Source organism: Cornus florida, unplaced genomic scaffold, assembly GCF_030987335.1.
Source record: "Cornus florida cultivar Cherokee Brave unplaced genomic scaffold, ASM3098733v1 CherokeeBrave_3.0.0_Hap2_Chr11, whole genome shotgun sequence".
NCBI lineage: Eukaryota > Viridiplantae > Streptophyta > Magnoliopsida > Cornales > Cornaceae > Cornus > Cornus florida.
The window spans coordinates 114,142,258-114,160,399 of record NW_026775581.1 but is presented as its reverse complement, the minus strand read 5'-3'; the positions used below and the strand labels follow the sequence as shown (position 1 = coordinate 114,160,399).

The 18,142-nt window shown below is 34.8% G+C and overlaps 2 protein-coding genes and 1 non-coding gene across 3 annotated transcripts; 2 read left to right on the top strand and 1 right to left on the bottom strand.

Annotated features, from left to right (window-relative positions):
* Positions 1-2,504: 2,504 nt before the first annotated feature.
* On the bottom strand, positions 2,505-8,336 carry LOC132285889 (pentatricopeptide repeat-containing protein At4g02750). Its single transcript, XM_059788116.1, has 2 exons — positions 6,629-8,336; positions 2,505-4,513 (listed from the first exon to the last, which is right to left on the bottom strand). The coding sequence occupies exons 1-2, from the start codon at positions 8,156-8,158 to the stop codon at positions 3,707-3,709; spliced, it is 2,337 nt and encodes a 778-aa protein (XP_059644099.1). The 5' UTR covers positions 8,159-8,336; the 3' UTR covers positions 2,505-3,706.
* A 1,395-nt stretch (positions 8,337-9,731) lies between these two features.
* Positions 9,732-9,884, top strand: LOC132287227 (U1 spliceosomal RNA). The gene has a single exon (XR_009472959.1). It is a non-coding gene; the product is annotated as a U1 spliceosomal RNA (small nuclear RNA).
* Positions 9,885-12,170: 2,286 nt separating this feature from the next.
* LOC132281904 (laccase-1) lies at positions 12,171-17,733 on the top strand. The gene is made up of 5 exons (XM_059783562.1): positions 12,171-12,275; positions 12,408-12,559; positions 15,641-15,882; positions 15,986-16,114; positions 16,286-17,733. Exons 1-5 carry the CDS (start codon positions 12,171-12,173, stop codon positions 17,386-17,388), a joined length of 1,731 nt encoding a protein of 576 aa, XP_059639545.1. The 3' UTR covers positions 17,389-17,733.
* The last annotated feature ends 409 nt before the right edge of the window (positions 17,734-18,142 follow it).

Below are 18,142 nucleotides of genomic sequence, written 5' to 3'. Positions count from 1 at the left end.
TAGATGATATTAACATTTGTCATGCTTTTTGAAGGATCACATTCAGGAAATCTTCTCAATCAAATTATCAAGTCCAAGGACAAACGCAATGCTTCATTACATTCAGTGATAGACTTGGGCTTCAGCAAAGAAATCTTTGAAACAGCTGTTCAACCAGGTAAAAAGTGTCTGATCTATGTTTGTTAGTTATGGTTCAAATTGAAATTATAAGGGGCACTAGCAATTTGCTAATTGATGCATATTCAGGAAGTTCTTCACGGCAGCATAGTAATGTCGTTGCGGAAATACACCACTCAGGATATTCTTCAACACAGCCGAATAATGTTTTGGTAAGATGTCCTCCTTGTTTGTCAAAAAATAAGAGACCAAATGACGAAATTTTTATGCAGAAAATGCATGCACAGTCAACTTGGTGTTCTTTATGTGCATGAAACCAACACTTTTCTGTTTCAATTGTTACAGCCTTCAGATGCCGGCTCCAATTGTGATTTCACAACTGTTCATCCTAGTTGTGGGGCAAAACGCAGACTTGAACTAAACAATGTGGAGAACAAGAAGACAAGAAGTCATGGGAATTAAATACATGCACATATGGTGTTTTGGATAGTTTTAGGTTCTCAGGATTTTAGTTTCCCAAAACTTCATTGCCTTTTGTTCCTTTATGTGCATTGATGTGTCATATATTGGGAGAAAATTTGGCTATTACAGTTCAAGACATGCCAAGGTTGATAGGATTGGGTCCTCTGAAGGCCAGATCTGGAGAAATTATTGTCCTACATCTCTATGCATTGAATGTGGTTATGTGTGAAAAACTTGTGTATGTCATTGATATTGGTTTTTCAAGGGGACCTAAAAATCAACATTCTGCCATCTCAATTTTTGTTTGTGTGAGCGCTTTTATGTATGCGTCGCGGCTGACAAAGGCCGTTGAAATCTTCTTCAAATAAATTTATTATCACGATTCCACACACACAAACACACATACATTGAATAGGGACTAAAATCCTCTCGTACGCAACAGTAAATCGGTTCCCTAAAGTTAGTGATGCACATTAAGAAAATATAGTGATGTTAGACTTGCATCCCAATATTTTCCTAGCATGTATCACTAACTGGAGGGGACCGGTTAACTATTGCGTAGGAGAGGATTTTGATCCATTGAATAGATGAATTTTTTCCAATCTAGTTTGTCATAGGTATCAGAAACAATGTCATTATATTGGTTTGTTGCAATACATACAGTTAGTAGGTCATTATTGAAGGGCTTCTATGTTGGGAACACTACAGACATCTTATGCAGAAAAAAAGAAAAAAGAAAAGTGACACAAACCTCAACTGAAAGGCACTACAAAGAAAGAATAATTCATACATGGAATCCAAGTTGGAGAATGAGGCTTTTCTGATCCGTAAAACCCCTCGATCTTCCAACTGAAGATCCTCAATACAGCCTTCATCAACTTGAATCAACATTAGGAAAAATTGTGACAACTTTCATCCTACCTGACATAATATTGTTCGTTTTTGACTCTTCAGGACCAGATTTCGCACTGTGTCATAGAAGGGTGGTCATCCATCATAGTACTACTCTAGCATAAACATGTTTAACTGTGGAGTTCTAATAGATTCACGGTCATTATGACTTTAAAACACGTTGTGTTATAGATGTGGGATCATGACATCAATAACCTACCAGTGTGGTAGCTCACCCGGTATCTCGTACCTACCCATATCATATCCACCCGCTGAAGTCCTCGTAAATATGGCAAGGTAACCATAAGTACATCAGTCTATCGACTCTTAATGAAATAAGATAGCCTAACAATTGTATCTTGATTGAGTTCCATACACACATATGTAATATTAGTGAATGCCAATTGGATGCATCATCTCCTGAGTTCTTCTGCACTCAGTGACTTGTGAAATAGTTTGACTTGGAACTTAAAGTGGAACAGAAAGCTTGACCAAATCTTTACGCCAGAAGAAACTAGGGACATTAATTGAACAATAAACACTTCAATTTCTAAGGAGGTGATGTAGTTAATCTTCTCTAATGAATTTATCAAATCATCAAACCTAAAGGCATAAGGCTAAAAACTAATGTTGTCAATATTCTTTATTATATATATATATATATATATATATAACTTTTTATGGGGGAAATGGTTCATTCACGTAACAAAGATGTTCAGTACAGGCACTTTATACACTTTAAAAAAAATTATGCGTTTAATGTAAAGCAAGTAGTTTGTTTTTAGTGATACTATTTTGTTGGTCATATAGTTTTGATAACATATTACTGGAACTTAATGAACCAGAGTTATCATTTACCCAAAAAAAAGAATCAAACACATGATGAACTTTATTTAGGAGTTAGGGCTAATGAATTGAAGAAAGCCATGGTTACTAGTGTCCAATCTCCAAACTAATTAGAACAAGCAGGTCGTAGACTATAATTGACTAAACGAAAGCATTCAGAATTTCATACGTTAAATTAGAGCTGAGCCAAGCTCAGGACTAAAGGGAACTGAAACTCTAAACTAGAATTTCAGGCATGTTTAAAATGATTGTGGACGAAAACAGAAGGAATTTTCAGAAGTTAAAGAAATAAGCCTATCATTCTGCACCTTACTGACAATCATAACATATCTCATGCACAATGGATTGGCACCCACTTGAATTCTTTGCAAAAATGTAGTGTGTGCCAAATAATCGAAATAGGATGAAGTGAAAAACACTATTGATGACATACTATCCCTATTTGAAGCACTTCTCTTCTGATCCTTGAGAGCTGGAACTGCTTGGCAAAGTAATAGAGAGCATGAGCTTGTTTGCACTGTTATTAGCGGAGGCAAATTATAACTTTGTAAGTGCTTCAAAACATACTAATATTAACCATCTTCAGCAATGAATGAAAAGAGAAGGAACTGTTCTTAATTGCAACGAAGAACACCAGCTTTTGTACCAAAATGTAGTTGAATACCATGATCCCTGTAACCAGGAATCAAGGAAAAGTTTCTTTTACTTGTATATGAAACTCCAGCATATTGAAAAAACCAAGCAGGTTGGAGATGATGGGAAGATTAGGACAACCTTAGTATAAACGCAATTGTTCACCCCATTCAGGGAAAACAAAAAAAAAAAAAAACAACAACGCACTTGTTAGGAACTGGATTTGGCAAGTGTTTCTGGTATACCTCCCTTCTGATGTTACTCTTCCGTATTAGTGCAAGAACGCCGTGCCTATAATAGAATATTCACATATCTCCAGGGGAAAAGCCAATGAAAGACTTGTTTTTATATAATCTCACCTGAAACATTTCTGCTTGTCATGCTCTGGTGATGCATGGTTGAAGTTTCTTATCATTTTGCATTCCGGAATCTTTATGAATTGGTCCAGCCACAGTTCAGATAACTAATCACAGAGGAATCTAGTTCAGTGCAATCCAGTAGATCACAGTACATTTTGATCATCTCAGGTTTTGCTCCATTTTTGCCCAATAAACCTTCAAGGAAATGGATTCTTCCAAGCACATTTTAGATGTCCAACAGTAAGGTTGTAAGAATGTCATTCCTCACTCTTTCTGTGTAAGTAGTAAAAAAGATACTGAGTTGAATATTAAAAATTATCAACCCAAAAGATGCGGAGTTGCAGTGAGTGAATTTGCAAAAAATCCTTAGCTATTTCTCATCTTTTATCTGTTCCCTCTCACCAGTAATCCCCACAAGAACACACACCATCTTTGAAGTGGTGAAAACGGTTCGAATCCCGGAGAATTATTAACCTTCCAACAATTTTGGAAATGTGTTTGATCACGGTGTGGCAGTCTGCACACACTCTTAAGTTCTTTATCACCCGGATTGGTCTCCCATCTGGTATCGTAAGAATCCCAAATGCAACAGCTAATTTTTCACTGTGATGCTTGAGCATATGCTCCTTTTCCTCCTCTTCCACATCATGTAAAACCAATTTCGTAGAAGAAACATAGCCCTCCTGCTTCATCCGTAAATCCAAGTCTTCTAAGAAGGCATATATTCTACCACTCTCTGGATGGGTGGAATCCCCAACTGTAAATGTATGAATCTTGTTTTGCACTTCAACCCAACTATATCCAGGCACTTTCCTCACACCTATATCTCTCATTTTCACTCTCATCTTACCAACATCACCCCATCTACCTGAAGATGCATATAGATTTGAGAGAAGAACATACATTCCTGCATTATCAGGCTCCAGCTCAAAAATCATCTCAGCAGCCTTTTCTCCCAACTCAGTATTACCATGAATTCTGCTCGCACCAAGTAGAGCTCCCCATGCTGCAGCATCTGGTTCAAAAGGCATGGTTTTCATAAGATTATGGGCATCATCTAGGTGTCCAGCACGTCCCAAAAGATCAATCATGCAGGTATAGTGCTTTGAATTTGCAGTTATCCCATAATCGCGATTCATTGAATAAAAATATTCTTTTCCTCTGTCTACCAAGCCAGTATGACTACATGCGGATAAGACACCAACCTAAACAAACATAAACACAATTAAAACAAATAAAAAGAAAAAAACCTTTGCATGGAGAAGAGATTAAAAAAGAAGAAAAGAATAGAAGCCAAACGTCTCCCGAAATTAATTTCATGAAGATAGATTAAAGATAAAGGATAAACAGAACTTAGAAGTAAGGCCTGCATCACATAAAAGATATATATATATTCTCTCTTTGGGCTGTAGCATCGGCAGGTAAAATTATAAAATAGTCTATATATATATATATATATATATATATATATTCTCTTTGGGCTGTAGCATCGGCAGGTAAAATTATAAAATAGTCTACTGAGGCACCCTTTGATAAGCTTTTCTGAAATGCTATTGAGAAGCAATAAAAGCACTACCTATGATATGAAAAAAAGAAGAAAGTATATTGGGAATTTGGGATGGCCATGGTAATGGTGATGTGAGGGACACAGAATTTTTTCTTTACAAGAGAGATAATCATTTTAAGATCAAGGCACACCTCTTATGCTTTTTAACTTACAATGGAAAAAAAACATCAAAGTTCTTAAAACAATTGAAATGCCATCTTAACAATCCCAATACCTTATCATATTACTTAAATGTAAAAAAAAAAAAAAAATGGTAACTAAGCAAGAACATCTAAGAAATCAAGGTTCAAACATAATTGGAAAAATAAAAAAGTAGCTACCAGAAGGGAGAAAAATAGTAAGATCACTATGAACAAGGTGAGGAAAAAAATCATTTTTTTCTTTTTTCCAGTAATATGTTTAGCCTTAATTTTTCACCGCATTATGAATAAGATATCATTTATTTAAATATACATGTGTGCCCAAATGCACACATACATATGAAATGCAACTCCTTTATTTACACATTCAACTAAAAAGCCATAATGAAAAAATTCAGAAGACAGTACTTCCAAGGTAGAGATAAGACATCAAGTGAAAGGAAATGCAACAAAGGTTGTAGCATCCTATTTATGAAGCAAAAAAGGTTAGAGACTTAGTGAAATATACAAATTCTAAGTGATAAAATAACTATTCACTAATTCTGCATGGAACCATTTTATGTTTGGTGAAAATAAATTGGTTTAGAATGGTACGTTACAAAATAATAGAAGAAATGCATAATTGAGAAACTATTAGTCACTGAAAGTGAAAGATGAATCTTCTCTTTTAGATGCCAAATTTAACAATATTCCTTGCACAAAATAAAAGATATAAAACTTCCATTAGCTTAAAAAACAGATGTACTAGCATAACATTTTCCTTCAAAGGTATAATATATTCATGTAGAAGAAAAACAATACACGAAATCACAAGAACTGTTTTTTATATATTATGAGAACCAAGGATGAAAAGAACAAACATTTCAAATGCTTGCTCAAACATTAATCAGCTTGGGGTGCTTTGTTATCACCTGGGGTAGCAATTCTTGCTATGGCCCATGACCCACAAACACTCTGTTGTTTTCCCCCACAGGCCCACTGTACCTTTGTCAACATGACACAGTATGTGAATGGAATTGGACACGTGTCCGAAACACAAACTCAAATTTGATATTCCAATCCTCTATATGTGACCATTAAACTAGAAGAAGAGTTTAGATTTGATAGAAGAAGGGTTTCCTACCTTTTAACATGGAGAGATATATGGTAACCTCTTTTCTCCACATTTGGGTTGATTTAAATTATATTTCACTATACACTTAAATTACTAATATCACATTATTTCAATATCATAAAAAATAAGTGTATTTAAATGTGCAGGACATATCCAAGTATGGTTGTCTAACTTATTTTCACTCCTTAATCCTTTGAACAAGGGGAATGGGTGCGTTGTTACAAAGACTATCTTACACACTTGAGGCTATTTTCTTGATTACTTGCGCTTTTCAACCATACAAGTAGTAGTGCAGAATCCGTACATTCCAACGCACTTGGTCATACAATACTTGGTTATTACCATCCAAGAGTGCTCACTAAGTGAAAGTTGCAGGACACAAACTATTATAACAGATGAAAGTTGAAGTTTGATGTTGTCAAGAATATGGAACTCGTGTTAAACATGCAATGAATATATATCAATTAACCAAAACTAAAAATATTATATAAAAAATTACCATGGTGACATCATCAGGTTTAATACCCGCTGACTTCATTGACTCGAAAACTTTCAGAGCTTCTTTGCCAAAGCCATGCCTTGCATAACCATAAATTATTGTGTTCCATGAGACGACGTCCTTCTCTGCAAGTCCTTCAAATACATTGTACGCTTCATCTATGCTTCCACACTTACAATACATTGCAAGAAGTGCATTACCCACAAAGCAACCAGATTCATATCCTGCTTTCACAAGCCGCCCATGCACTTGTTTCCCAAACTCTAGAGCAGCAATCTCAGCACATGTGCTCAAAACACAGGTAAAAGTTGACCTATTCAACTTTTCCCCATCTCTCTTCATCTCTATAAATAGACGCAAAGCCTCTTCACTATTACCACTTTGAGCATACCCAGCAATAATTGCTGCCCAAGAGATGCAATCACGTCGAGGCATTCTATCAAACAAGTTCCTAGCATGAGCAATTTCACCACCCTGAGCATAACCAGTAATCATTGTATTCCAAGAACTAACATTCTGACAAGGCATTGCTTCAAACAATTCCATTGCCATGTCCATTCTCTTACTCTGTGAGTACCCTGCAATCATAGCATTCCATGAAACTGAATTTTTTTCTGGCATTTCATAGAATATTTTTCTAGCTTCATTCAACATTCCATTTTGAACATACCCAGACACCATTGCCGTCCACGTGAAGATATCCCGAATTGGAGACTCATCAAACAATCTCCGTGCTTCTGTCAATTCCCCATTCTGGGTATAACACGAAATCATGGTATTCCACGAAACAACATCTCTCAGGGGCATTCTATCAAAAAGCTGCCTCGCATTGACCAACCTCTTCTTCCTCACATACCCACCCATCAAACAATTCCAAGAAACCACATCCCAATCCGATTTCGTTTCAAATAACCGACGGGCATCTTCTATTCGTCCGTTCTGCACATACGCAGCAAGTAGCCCATTCCATGATATAGAATTTTTGTTGGGCATCTTATTGAAAATCATCCTTGCTTCATCAACATACCCATTCTGGGCATAACCCGACAACATGGCATTCCAAGAAACAATATCCTTTTCAGGCATTTGATCAAACAACAACTTGGCAGCACCTAGATTCCGATTCCGGACACACCCACTAATCATCACATTCCATGAAACCAAATCTCTTTCCGGCATTTTCTCGAACATCAATCGGGCATCGTCGAACCTGCCGTTCAACAAGTATCCAGAAATCATGGTGTTCCAGGAAACTGAACTGAGATGGGGCATGGTCTTGAAGAGATGTAGTGCGGACTCGCATTGGCCGTTGCGCATATAATTGGTGATTGCAATGTTCCATTTCACTATATCCGAGTCTCTGGTAGAAGATGATGATATCTTTGGTGGTTGTTTGATAGCTGTTTGTTTTGATCGACGGCATTGTTTGGGGTTTTGAGGGTTTGTTCTTTGTATATTGTTAAGGGGTTCACTTCGCAGCCATCGTAAACAGCTGCTGTGTATCTGCCTGGAGTGGCTACGGAAGCTCATGATATGAGCAAAACAGTTGGTTAGGACAGCCTTTAAACTTTAAAACATGGTAGTTTTGGCGGGTAATGCTTCATAGAACAATAGAAGTCGAATGATAGGGAGAGTAGAAGTAAACCACAAAGACTCGCCTTTTTTGGCTTTACTATTAGCTGCTTCTCCTCATTTTACCTAGTTTTACTTGGATTTTTTCCCCATTTATGTGTATGGTGTGCCAAAATTATATATATAATTTTTTTCCAATTTGTTTTTTTTTGGCTGGCACCGGAACTCACTTGGGCAGGCCCCTTCGGGACCCACCCTAGGTTACAAATAGGGATGCTTTCGATGGCCCTACACCTCAGCAACAATTTCAGTCGAAGGTATAATGGCGATGGACAGGTTCGAACCTGGAACATGGTCGTTACCTTACCAACTTGGTAAAGCTCCGGGACTCTTGTCTTAAATTTTGTTATATACTAAACGGTATATAAAAAAAAAAAAAAAAAAAAAAACCTATTATATAAAAAATGTGCAAGTAATATGTATGCTATTTAGTATGTTCATATAAATCCGTGATAGTCAATTTTGACCTTTTTTTTTTTTTTTGTTATAAAATTTTCAAGAGACTCTTAATAAAATTTATGCATGTAAGTATTTTTTTATTTTACTTTAAAGGTATTTTAGGTATTTCAATACTCAAATTGAGAAAATATCCTTTTTTACTCAATTTGAAAAATGCAAGTTTATTTTTTGAACACTAGGTATTTTTTTGCACATTATGTACTTAATAAGGTTTTTTTTTAGGTGCACTTTACCCTCTCTTAATTATTTATATATATATATAATAGTTTGAAAATAAATGTTGTATATATATGAATATTATAATTTCTTTTTTATATATATAATAGTTTGAAAATAAATGTTGTATATATATGAATATTATAATTTCTTTTTTATAAATTATAAAAAAGAAATTATAATATTCATATATATACAACATTTATTTTCAAACTATTATTTTGTACCGTGTAAATAATACACAACATGTCTCATATTTGAAAAAAAGTAGAAGAGTTGTGTTAGATACTTTAACAGGTAATGTGAAACTTTGCTATAAAGCAATACAGTATATAACATGAATCCTGTAAATATGAAATGTAGATTATATGCAGCCAAAGCTCTTTTTATTGTTGGTCCCAATTAAAAAATTGTGTCTCCTCCTGCCCAACTACTCCATCACTTAACCTACAATTCAGAGGGTCAAAACTTTTGGCAACTGCAAACAACAGGAACAGACAATTACTACTGCCATTCGAGAACTACTACATAACCAGTAGAATACTCCTCTTGTAAGGATCGAGAGATATAAGCAAGAGTATCGCAGATCCACGAGACGTTGATACAAACACCTTTGGACAACAACTATTTCATTTTATATGGTTCTTGAGGCTCATCTTTCCTTTCCTTTATTAAACACAGCGGTCGAATAAATAAAATAACAAAATTTGTTTTAGTTCAGGTATACCACATCGGAAAAAACAGAGATGCGAATTAGCCGAGTATTATATAAGGAATTGAAAGTCGACCAAGCAACATACTTATCTGTACGTGGTCAATTGGTGATCAAAATGGTCCATGGCCTAAGTTGACGATCTCTATTGCATTTAGGAGGGTCGCTCGAGGGCCAGCTGGTTGAACTTATGTCATAATTTGTGGTAGTGGGGGCCAGCGTTCGAGCAACCCCTTCCCAATTTATAAATAAAAATTTTTAATATCACTTTACAATTTTTGGATAAAAATAGAAAAATTTAGGAGGGTTTCAAATTTCATATTTTGCCTACTATCATGGTTATTATTATTATTTCTAATTTTCTTTTCTTTTTCATTTTTTTTTTTTTTTTTTTTTTTTTTGGCAAAGCTAAACAAACTAGACTAAACAACCCACTTGAGAGTAAGAGATTCCCCAACTTTTGGATTATTCTTCCTTTCATTCTTGCATTTAGTTATTAATCAATCTTTAGAGTCGAATTGGAACTTTATGTCACTACCATATTCCGTTGACCTTTACATTGCACACAAATTACATTCTTCACGTGTCATCATTAGCCACCGATCACCCATCAATATTTTAATATATCATCCGGCTAATCTTATCTTAATAATAATAATAATAATAAATTATTATTATTATTATTATGTATATCCACATTTCTGTGCTGCATTATTTTCATATGAGATTTTTGTTCATTTTTCGCCAGATCAACACTCTTATAATTTAATTTCACCACAAACGAACTACTCTGGATCATTCAACTAAGGTCAACGCATGACCAAAGTTGTTTAGACTGAAATCCCTCTTTAAAAAGTGAGTGTTCCCCAAAAACAAATTAATTAAGTTGATATATATAGAAGTAAAAAGTTTTTTTCTCTAACTTTTTTTATCATATTTTTGACCCCTGATGAGACATTAAACTTGCAACGTACATTTCCTAGGCCAAAGTAAAATAAGAGCATCTTTTGTTTAATTAAAATTTTGAAGGGTGTGATCAATTTTTTCTCTCTACAATAGTTGGAAGAACTCATACTTCAAGAAAGATGCTAATGGCATCTTTGATACACACACACACACACAGTTCATGACCATAAGAAAAATAACTTGGACCTACTAGCATTTGATTCCATTCTCGAAATATCAATTGCATACATTATCCGGAATTTTAAATTGATTGATTATATATGTTATTGTTATAAATGTATTCTTTACCACACCAACCCATTATAATATATATATAGAGGGCCATGATTTCTCTTACCTACTAAGAGCGCTTGAACTTTGAACCCCAAAAGGTAGTATGATTTGTAAGAACTTTAACCTACCATCAAACAATATGATTTATATCAACAATGGACATTAATTTAGTATGATCTCTCTTTTTCTAAATTAAAAAAGTTGAGTCTTACTGGAACTAATATTATAAATGTGTGTTTACTTGAACTTTCAAAATATATATATATATATATATATATATATATATATATATATAAACTTTTTTCTTTATAAAAGTAATTAGCGATGGGTGTGGCTTAGTGATTCTCACCAAGGACCATAGATTTATTTATTTAATTTTTTCTTACCAAGATTTGGAAGTTGAGGAGATACACTCTATTACAACCTTTGGTAATATAGAAATTGAAGAGTGAAAACCAATGAAAAGTCATGTTTGGACATCTATATTTGATAATCGCATCAATAATATTTTTTTAAGGAGAAGTCATGTTAGTAGACAACTTTGGTTGGTTGCTGCAAATCGGACAAATATTCCTTATAAATTATATGCAAGTTGCAGAACACACAAACACACACTCTCTCTGCCCTTTGGACCAAACTAAAAGTGGTTTACGTACCCAAGTCACATAATTGAACATGAGGAAGCTTCTTCAAAATTGTACTATTAATATGTGACCAATTATCAAATTATAGAAGATACTCATTCAGTCCAAGTTTGTCTTGATTTTAAACCACACCAACCCACTAATATTTTAGTCCTCAATAACATATGTACCCTAATATTGCCAGTCCCAATTGTGCAGTAATTGACAATGGAGTTGGTAAGAAACAGACACATTTGATGATATATATATATATATATATATATATATATATATATAACCTATAATTTCTCACTTGGCCGGATTGAAGATGATGGACCTAGATCCTCATTTTTTTTTTTTTCCCACTTTTTCAGAGGCCATTAGCTTAGTGGAGTATCATGCATTGCAGCCAAGCAATATATCATTCAAATAAGGTGGTCAATTTGCCACTCTCTCTACCAACCTGTCTATCATCACAATTTTTGTCTTTGTCATGCTAACTAATTGTTAATTATATATAAGAACCCAAGAAAATAAATATATATTTCTAAATGGTTGATATATATATATATATATATATGGGACTTATGTCTAAATGGTTGATAGGAAGTTCTTGGCAGTTTAGTAGCCATCTTCCAAGGGTGCACTTGAGAAGGTGATCATGAGGAGTTGCTATGGTTTGCTAGTAGTGGGACTGCTACTACTTGCCAATGCTCTACCTTCTTCCTCCTCTTCTTCGCCAGTGACACGGCGTTTTGTCTTCAACGTACTCTCTCTCTCTCTATAGAATATATATATAAATTATTTATTTATATATATCTCACACACACATGTACACACACTTGTGTTGAACAAAAGATGTCATTGAAGCATTATATGTATGCGGATTTGATTTCAGGTTGAGTGGAAAAATGTAACCAGGTTGTGCCATACAAAGCCACTCCTAACGGTGAATGGGGAGTTTCCAGGGCCAACCATTGCTGTTCATGAAGGTGATAATGTTGAGATTAAGGTCACTAACCGCGTCGCTAGTAACACTACTCTCCATTGGTGAGTATTCATTTTTACACCGCATATATATATATATATATATATTATATGTTGTTGATTAATGCATGCATTTGTAACATCCTATTCTATACTATTTATTTTTTATTTATTTTTTCAGTAATTCAAGCAAATTATATACTATATCTTATTTGCGGTCCTAGGAATCACATCAATCACCAAACATGACAATACCCGCCTAGAAGACATTGCGGAATGAAAAATCCCAAAACCCTACTTCTGAACACCGACTATGAGATGTGGGCAGATTCAGAGTGCCCAAAAGACCTCTTCGTTCGTTTAAAATCCCTCGTACCAGCATTATTGCAATTAGATGACCTCATAAAAGACTGCAAAACCTAAAAAGAACGAAGAAAGAGTCAATCCATCAACAAGGACGGATAAAGCGATTTCGCGCTAAATCCACCATCGAGTACCCTCACAATTGGTGTCCGGGAGTCGATAAGGGTATCATTACTCTTTTGAAACATATCATTATCAGGGTGGCTCAATATAATTTGATGCCTTAGGCAAAAAATATAAAAATGATCTTTTAATATCTAATATATAGTCGGTCCAATTAATCTTTCTTATCATATAATTCATCTTAAAGTTATACAACTTTTACTTAATAAAAAAGGAGGAAAAAAAGGGTAAGACAAAGATAGAAATCTTTTAGCCCTTATTAAATCTTTATTGGTCAATGTCTAATACTAGATACAAATAAAATTTTCAAAGAGGTTAATAAGGAAATAAAAAAAATTGGGGCCTTTTTATTAGGTAAGAAGGAAATAAAAATTCAAGAAGGTTATAATATAAACAAATAAATTTTTTTTTGAAAGTTATAATATAAGAAAATAAAAATTTTAAGACCTTTTTATTGGTTGGAGTCTGATAATAGGAAGGAAATAAAAATTTTAGAAAGAAAATAATATAAAAAAATAAAAAAAAATTGAGGCCTTTTCATTGACTGAGGTCTTAGGTGATTGCCTAAGTCGCCCAAGAGTTGAGCCTGCCTTGACGATTATCTAGGGCTAGTTTTGCCGACGTGGTAGTGGTATTTCTGTGAAACACTAGACGGGAACAAAAACTACATAGCCCTCACAGTAGACAAATTTTCTAGCATTGATTGCAATTTGCATCACAGCCCTTAATTTTTCTTGTGATAGCTCTCAACAGAATATTCTTCACATGCATATGGATCAGTCTGACACCACCTAATTTTATGCCATCATCAGTCTGACAACACCTAATTTTATGTTGTTTGTGCATATATATGTAGATTCGCAAAATATATATTATAGAATGAGGGTCTATGTACACCCTCGGCAAGCATTTAAAAACATTTAGATCCACCATCCCAAGTGTTGAGTGTTAAAAACATTGATTTGTTGATTTCTATACACATGTTTTCAAATACTCTTTTGTTTGTGTGTTTTTATATACATGTTAGTATGTGTGTGAAGCATAAACTCATTAAGAAATTCTCTTAAGTAAATACTTGTATTAATCGCATTTTATTACCATATATCCCAACTTCATTCTGTATTTGTTTCAACCCTTTCAATGATAGACCATCAAATTCGCCTTGTTTTGATAGTGATCGAGATACAAGCTACTTAAATTATGGGCATCTCCAACTCATTATATGCCAAATAATTCCATTCTATCATATTATTATGTACCTATAATCACATCATACCAACATGTCATCACTTAAATGGAAAAATATATATATATATATATATATATATATATATATATTCTATATAAATATTGATTTACAAATGGTTATTCTATATATATATATTCTATATAAATATTGATTTACAAATGGTTATTCTTAGAGATGTTTCAATTAGTTCTTTCTTTCCCAAGATGAAAACACTTTCGTCAGTGACTCTGCAGTCTGCAGCAACAAACTAAATTCTGCCAATATCAATTGTCCACTGTATCACTGTCCTCCTAATCATTTTTGTCTTTTATCTCATGTTGATAAGGGGGGCATCAGTTGTCCACACCTATGGACTAAAAAGAGTCATTTTGATTTTCAAAATTAACTGTATTTGAAAAAGATGTGACAACACCACAAAGTCACTAGCCGATTCCCACCGATTCTATTTAAAAAGTTTTTGAAAAGATGTGACCACAAGTGAATCCATTTTTACCTAAGTAAAGTTTGACCTCAAAATTTGTTAAATTATGAAATTTAACAATTTTGTAGATTATTAGACAAGTGTCTTATAATCACATGATTGAAATTAAGCTTAGAAATAAGAGTAAACTGTGTTTCCTTGGTTCAGCTTTTTTATTTTCAATTATGTAATTTAAAACAAATTAAAAAAAAAAATCAGCTTAGTTTAGTTTTTTGAAAATTGAATTACAAAAATATTTAGGAGTTCTTGAGAGCTGTTTTCATAAGAAACTACCAAACAAAAAACTCGAGGTAGACAATTATTGTGGAGAAACTCAAATGCATATCTTTCAATTTTTTCACTTTTCTACGGGAAGTTGTATTTCTCGGGTCCGAGTCAAAACTCAGTAATTCGATTAAGCTCTCTAAGGAACTCATTGATAAATTGTGCTTGAAAACTCAAAATATTTTTTATTTTTATTTATTTAATTATTTTTTCTTCATAGTTAATGCTCACACACACATATCTCTATGGAGACTTGAATCCTTGACTTTCCTTTGGAAAGTAAGGGTCTAATACCAAAAAAAACTTAAAAGATGCCCAGCAAAATAATACATTATTAGGCTATAGTTCAGCCCTCAATAATTTGTTGACTCATTAAATAATGAAACGACATATAGAATGAGATATACTGTCTGATGGTCCTTCACATGCTACAGAAGTTGACAGATCTAGAATTAAATTTAATCATACTATAAAGCCAAAATCTCTCTCTCCATAAGTCGTGACAAAACATTCCATGTTGCCTGATAGAATTAAAATATTACATGTGCTTGTGACTGTCTCAAATGCGCAAAGTGGGGCATGACGGATGCACATATATGAAATTATTCTGTACATGTTACTAACATATTTTTAATATATGTTTTGTGTGTGACATAATTAATAGGCATGGAATTAGGCAGCTAAGGACAGGATGGGCTGATGGTCCTGCTTACATTACACAATGCCCCATCTCAACAGGACAGTCTTACACTTACAGGTTCACTGTGACAGACCAGAGGGGCACACTGTGGTGGCATGCTCATCTATCGTGGCAACGAGCTTCTGTCTATGGCGCCTTCATCATCTACCCTCTCGTGCCCTATCCGTTCTCGGTTCCAATTCAAGCTGAAACTTCCATAATTTTTGGTAATTGTTTGATCATTGTTTCTCTATCATGTAATTTGGTAACATATTTTAATGTGTGTTTGTGTGTGACATAGGCATTGAATATTTGCTTTTTTTGGTACAGGGGAATGGTGGAATGCAGGTATAGAAGCAGTGGAAAATGAAATGATGATGTATGGGGGAGGCCCTAATTCTTCTGATGCTTACACCATTAACGGTTTACCAGGAGCTCTCTATCCTTGCTCTAACAAAGGTGAAACAAGAAACTACCAACCCCTTCTTCTATTACATGCATTACCAAATTGCACGTGTGGCTTTTTTTTGGTCTTAATCACGTTGTGCTATAAAAGCTTAAACTATTAGAGATTATGTAACTTTAATATTTAAATCCTCTGACATTACCGTTATCAACTGTAATGTGCAGATACATTTACACAGACAGTTGAGCGTGGCAGAACCTACATGCTTAGAATCATCAATGCAGCACTGAACAATGAACTCTTCTTCGCGGTGGCCAGCCATTCTTTGACTGTTGTAGAGATTGATGCAGTTTATGCAAAACCCTTTACTACCAAGGCTATAATGGTTTCTCCTGGACAAACCACCAATGTCTTGCTCACTGCAAATCAAGTCCCTGACTCCTCCGGCATGTTTGTAATGGCTGCAAGGCCTTATCGAACTTCAGTTTTCCCCTCCGACTTCTCTACTTCGATTGGTTTCTTAAAATACAAAGACATAACTAGGAGCAAAAGAATTAGACCCTCCACTAATTCTATACCTCAAAACCTCCCTCAAATGGAAGACACCCCCTTTAACACTCAATTTGAAGCCAAGCTCAAGAGCTTAGCATCTTCTCAATACCCTTGTAATGTGCCCAAAAAGATTGACAAGAGGGTGATCACAACTATAAGCCTAAACCTTCAAGATTGTCCTGCTAACCGAACTTGCAGGGGCGCGGATGGCAAGAGGTTCTTTGCTTCAATGAACAACCAATCCTTCGTTCACCCTTCCATGTCGATATTGGAATGCCACTACCGGAACCTCACCACCGGTGTTTACTCCCACGACTTCCCTGAGAAGCCCCCCAATGCTTTTGATTACACGGGAGTGGACCCATTGACTAAAAACATGAATGCAGAGTTTGGTACTAAACTTTTAGTGGTGCCTTATGGCACCAAGTTGGAGATTGTGCTTCAGGATACAAGCTTTCTCAATCCTGAGAACCATCCAATCCATGTTCATGGCCACAACTTCTTCATTGTTGGGAGGGGATTCGGAAACTTTGATGCTGCCAAGGATCCGACGCGCTACAATCTTGTTGATCCTCCGGAGAGGAACACAGTGGCAGTCCCAACAGGGGGATGGGCAGCAATCCGACTCAACGCGGACAATCCGGGAGTGTGGTTCATACATTGCCATCTTGAGCAGCATACTTCATGGGGGCTTGCCATGGGCTTGATAGTGAAGAGTGGTCCAGAACCATCTCAGTGCTTGCTTCCTCCTCCTGAAGATCTTCCGTCCTGCTGAGCTAGCCTTCATTAATTGAAGAGGCCAGTTTGGTTGAATAGAGGTTGAGATTTATGTAGAGATCAGTAATTGTGAGTCTAATCCTTGAGTAACTTCAACTAAATGAATATTTCACTCTACTAAATTAACATTGAAATGAATTGGTGAACTATGTGAAGATTTAGGGGTATTATTTAGTAATGGACTTTCCATATTCACACGATCATATCAATATCAAAAGTCCATTGCATGTATCTATAAATTAATCAATAAATCAGGAGTGACAAAATTCAACACCATCAGGTAACTTGTGCAACACATTTATTTTGAGCATGTAACATTGTAACTTTACACTTTGAAGTTGCGTTATCGATATATCCATCCTCAACAAAGTCCAGAACAAAAAAATTGTAATGGTGAGATGATAATCTGGGATCTATGATCGGAGAAATTATTAGATGGTCCTAGTCTATTTGACACTTGGTAGACTAATTTATTAATACACTTTTGTGGGATTATTTTCTCAATCTGAGAGTTTGTATTTAATTGATCCACCAAGTGTTAATGGAGCAAGGGCCATCTAATAATTTATCCTATGATTGGCTCTATGATTGGTTTAAATATTATGCATTTTAACAAAACAAAGTAGGATAAATGTGTACCATTTATATAGTTCGTTTATTTTCATGCAGTGAATCTCTAGTGTGCATGTCTTGTGTAAATTTTTGGAAGGGCCTAAATATCATCTATCTACATGCTTGATGTAACTTATCAT

What these genes read in the sequence shown, in the direction of transcription:
- LOC132285889 (XM_059788116.1), bottom strand. Translation starts at nt 8,158, where the DNA reads ATGAGCTTCCGTAGCCACTCCAGGCAGATACACAGCAGCTGTTTACGA. An exon ending in AACCTGATGATGTCACCATG is followed by an intron (nt 4,514 to 6,628) that starts GTAATTTTTTAT and finishes ATGTTTGTTTAG; the next exon opens with GTTGGTGTCTTATCCGCATG.
- LOC132281904 (XM_059783562.1), top strand. Translation starts at nt 12,171, where the DNA reads ATGAGGAGTTGCTATGGTTTGCTAGTAGTGGGACTGCTACTACTTGCC. An exon ending in TGAAACTTCCATAATTTTTG is followed by an intron (nt 15,883 to 15,985) that starts GTAATTGTTTGA and finishes TTTTTGGTACAG; the next exon opens with GGGAATGGTGGAATGCAGGT. An exon ending in CTATCCTTGCTCTAACAAAG is followed by an intron (nt 16,115 to 16,285) that starts GTGAAACAAGAA and finishes TGTAATGTGCAG; the next exon opens with ATACATTTACACAGACAGTT.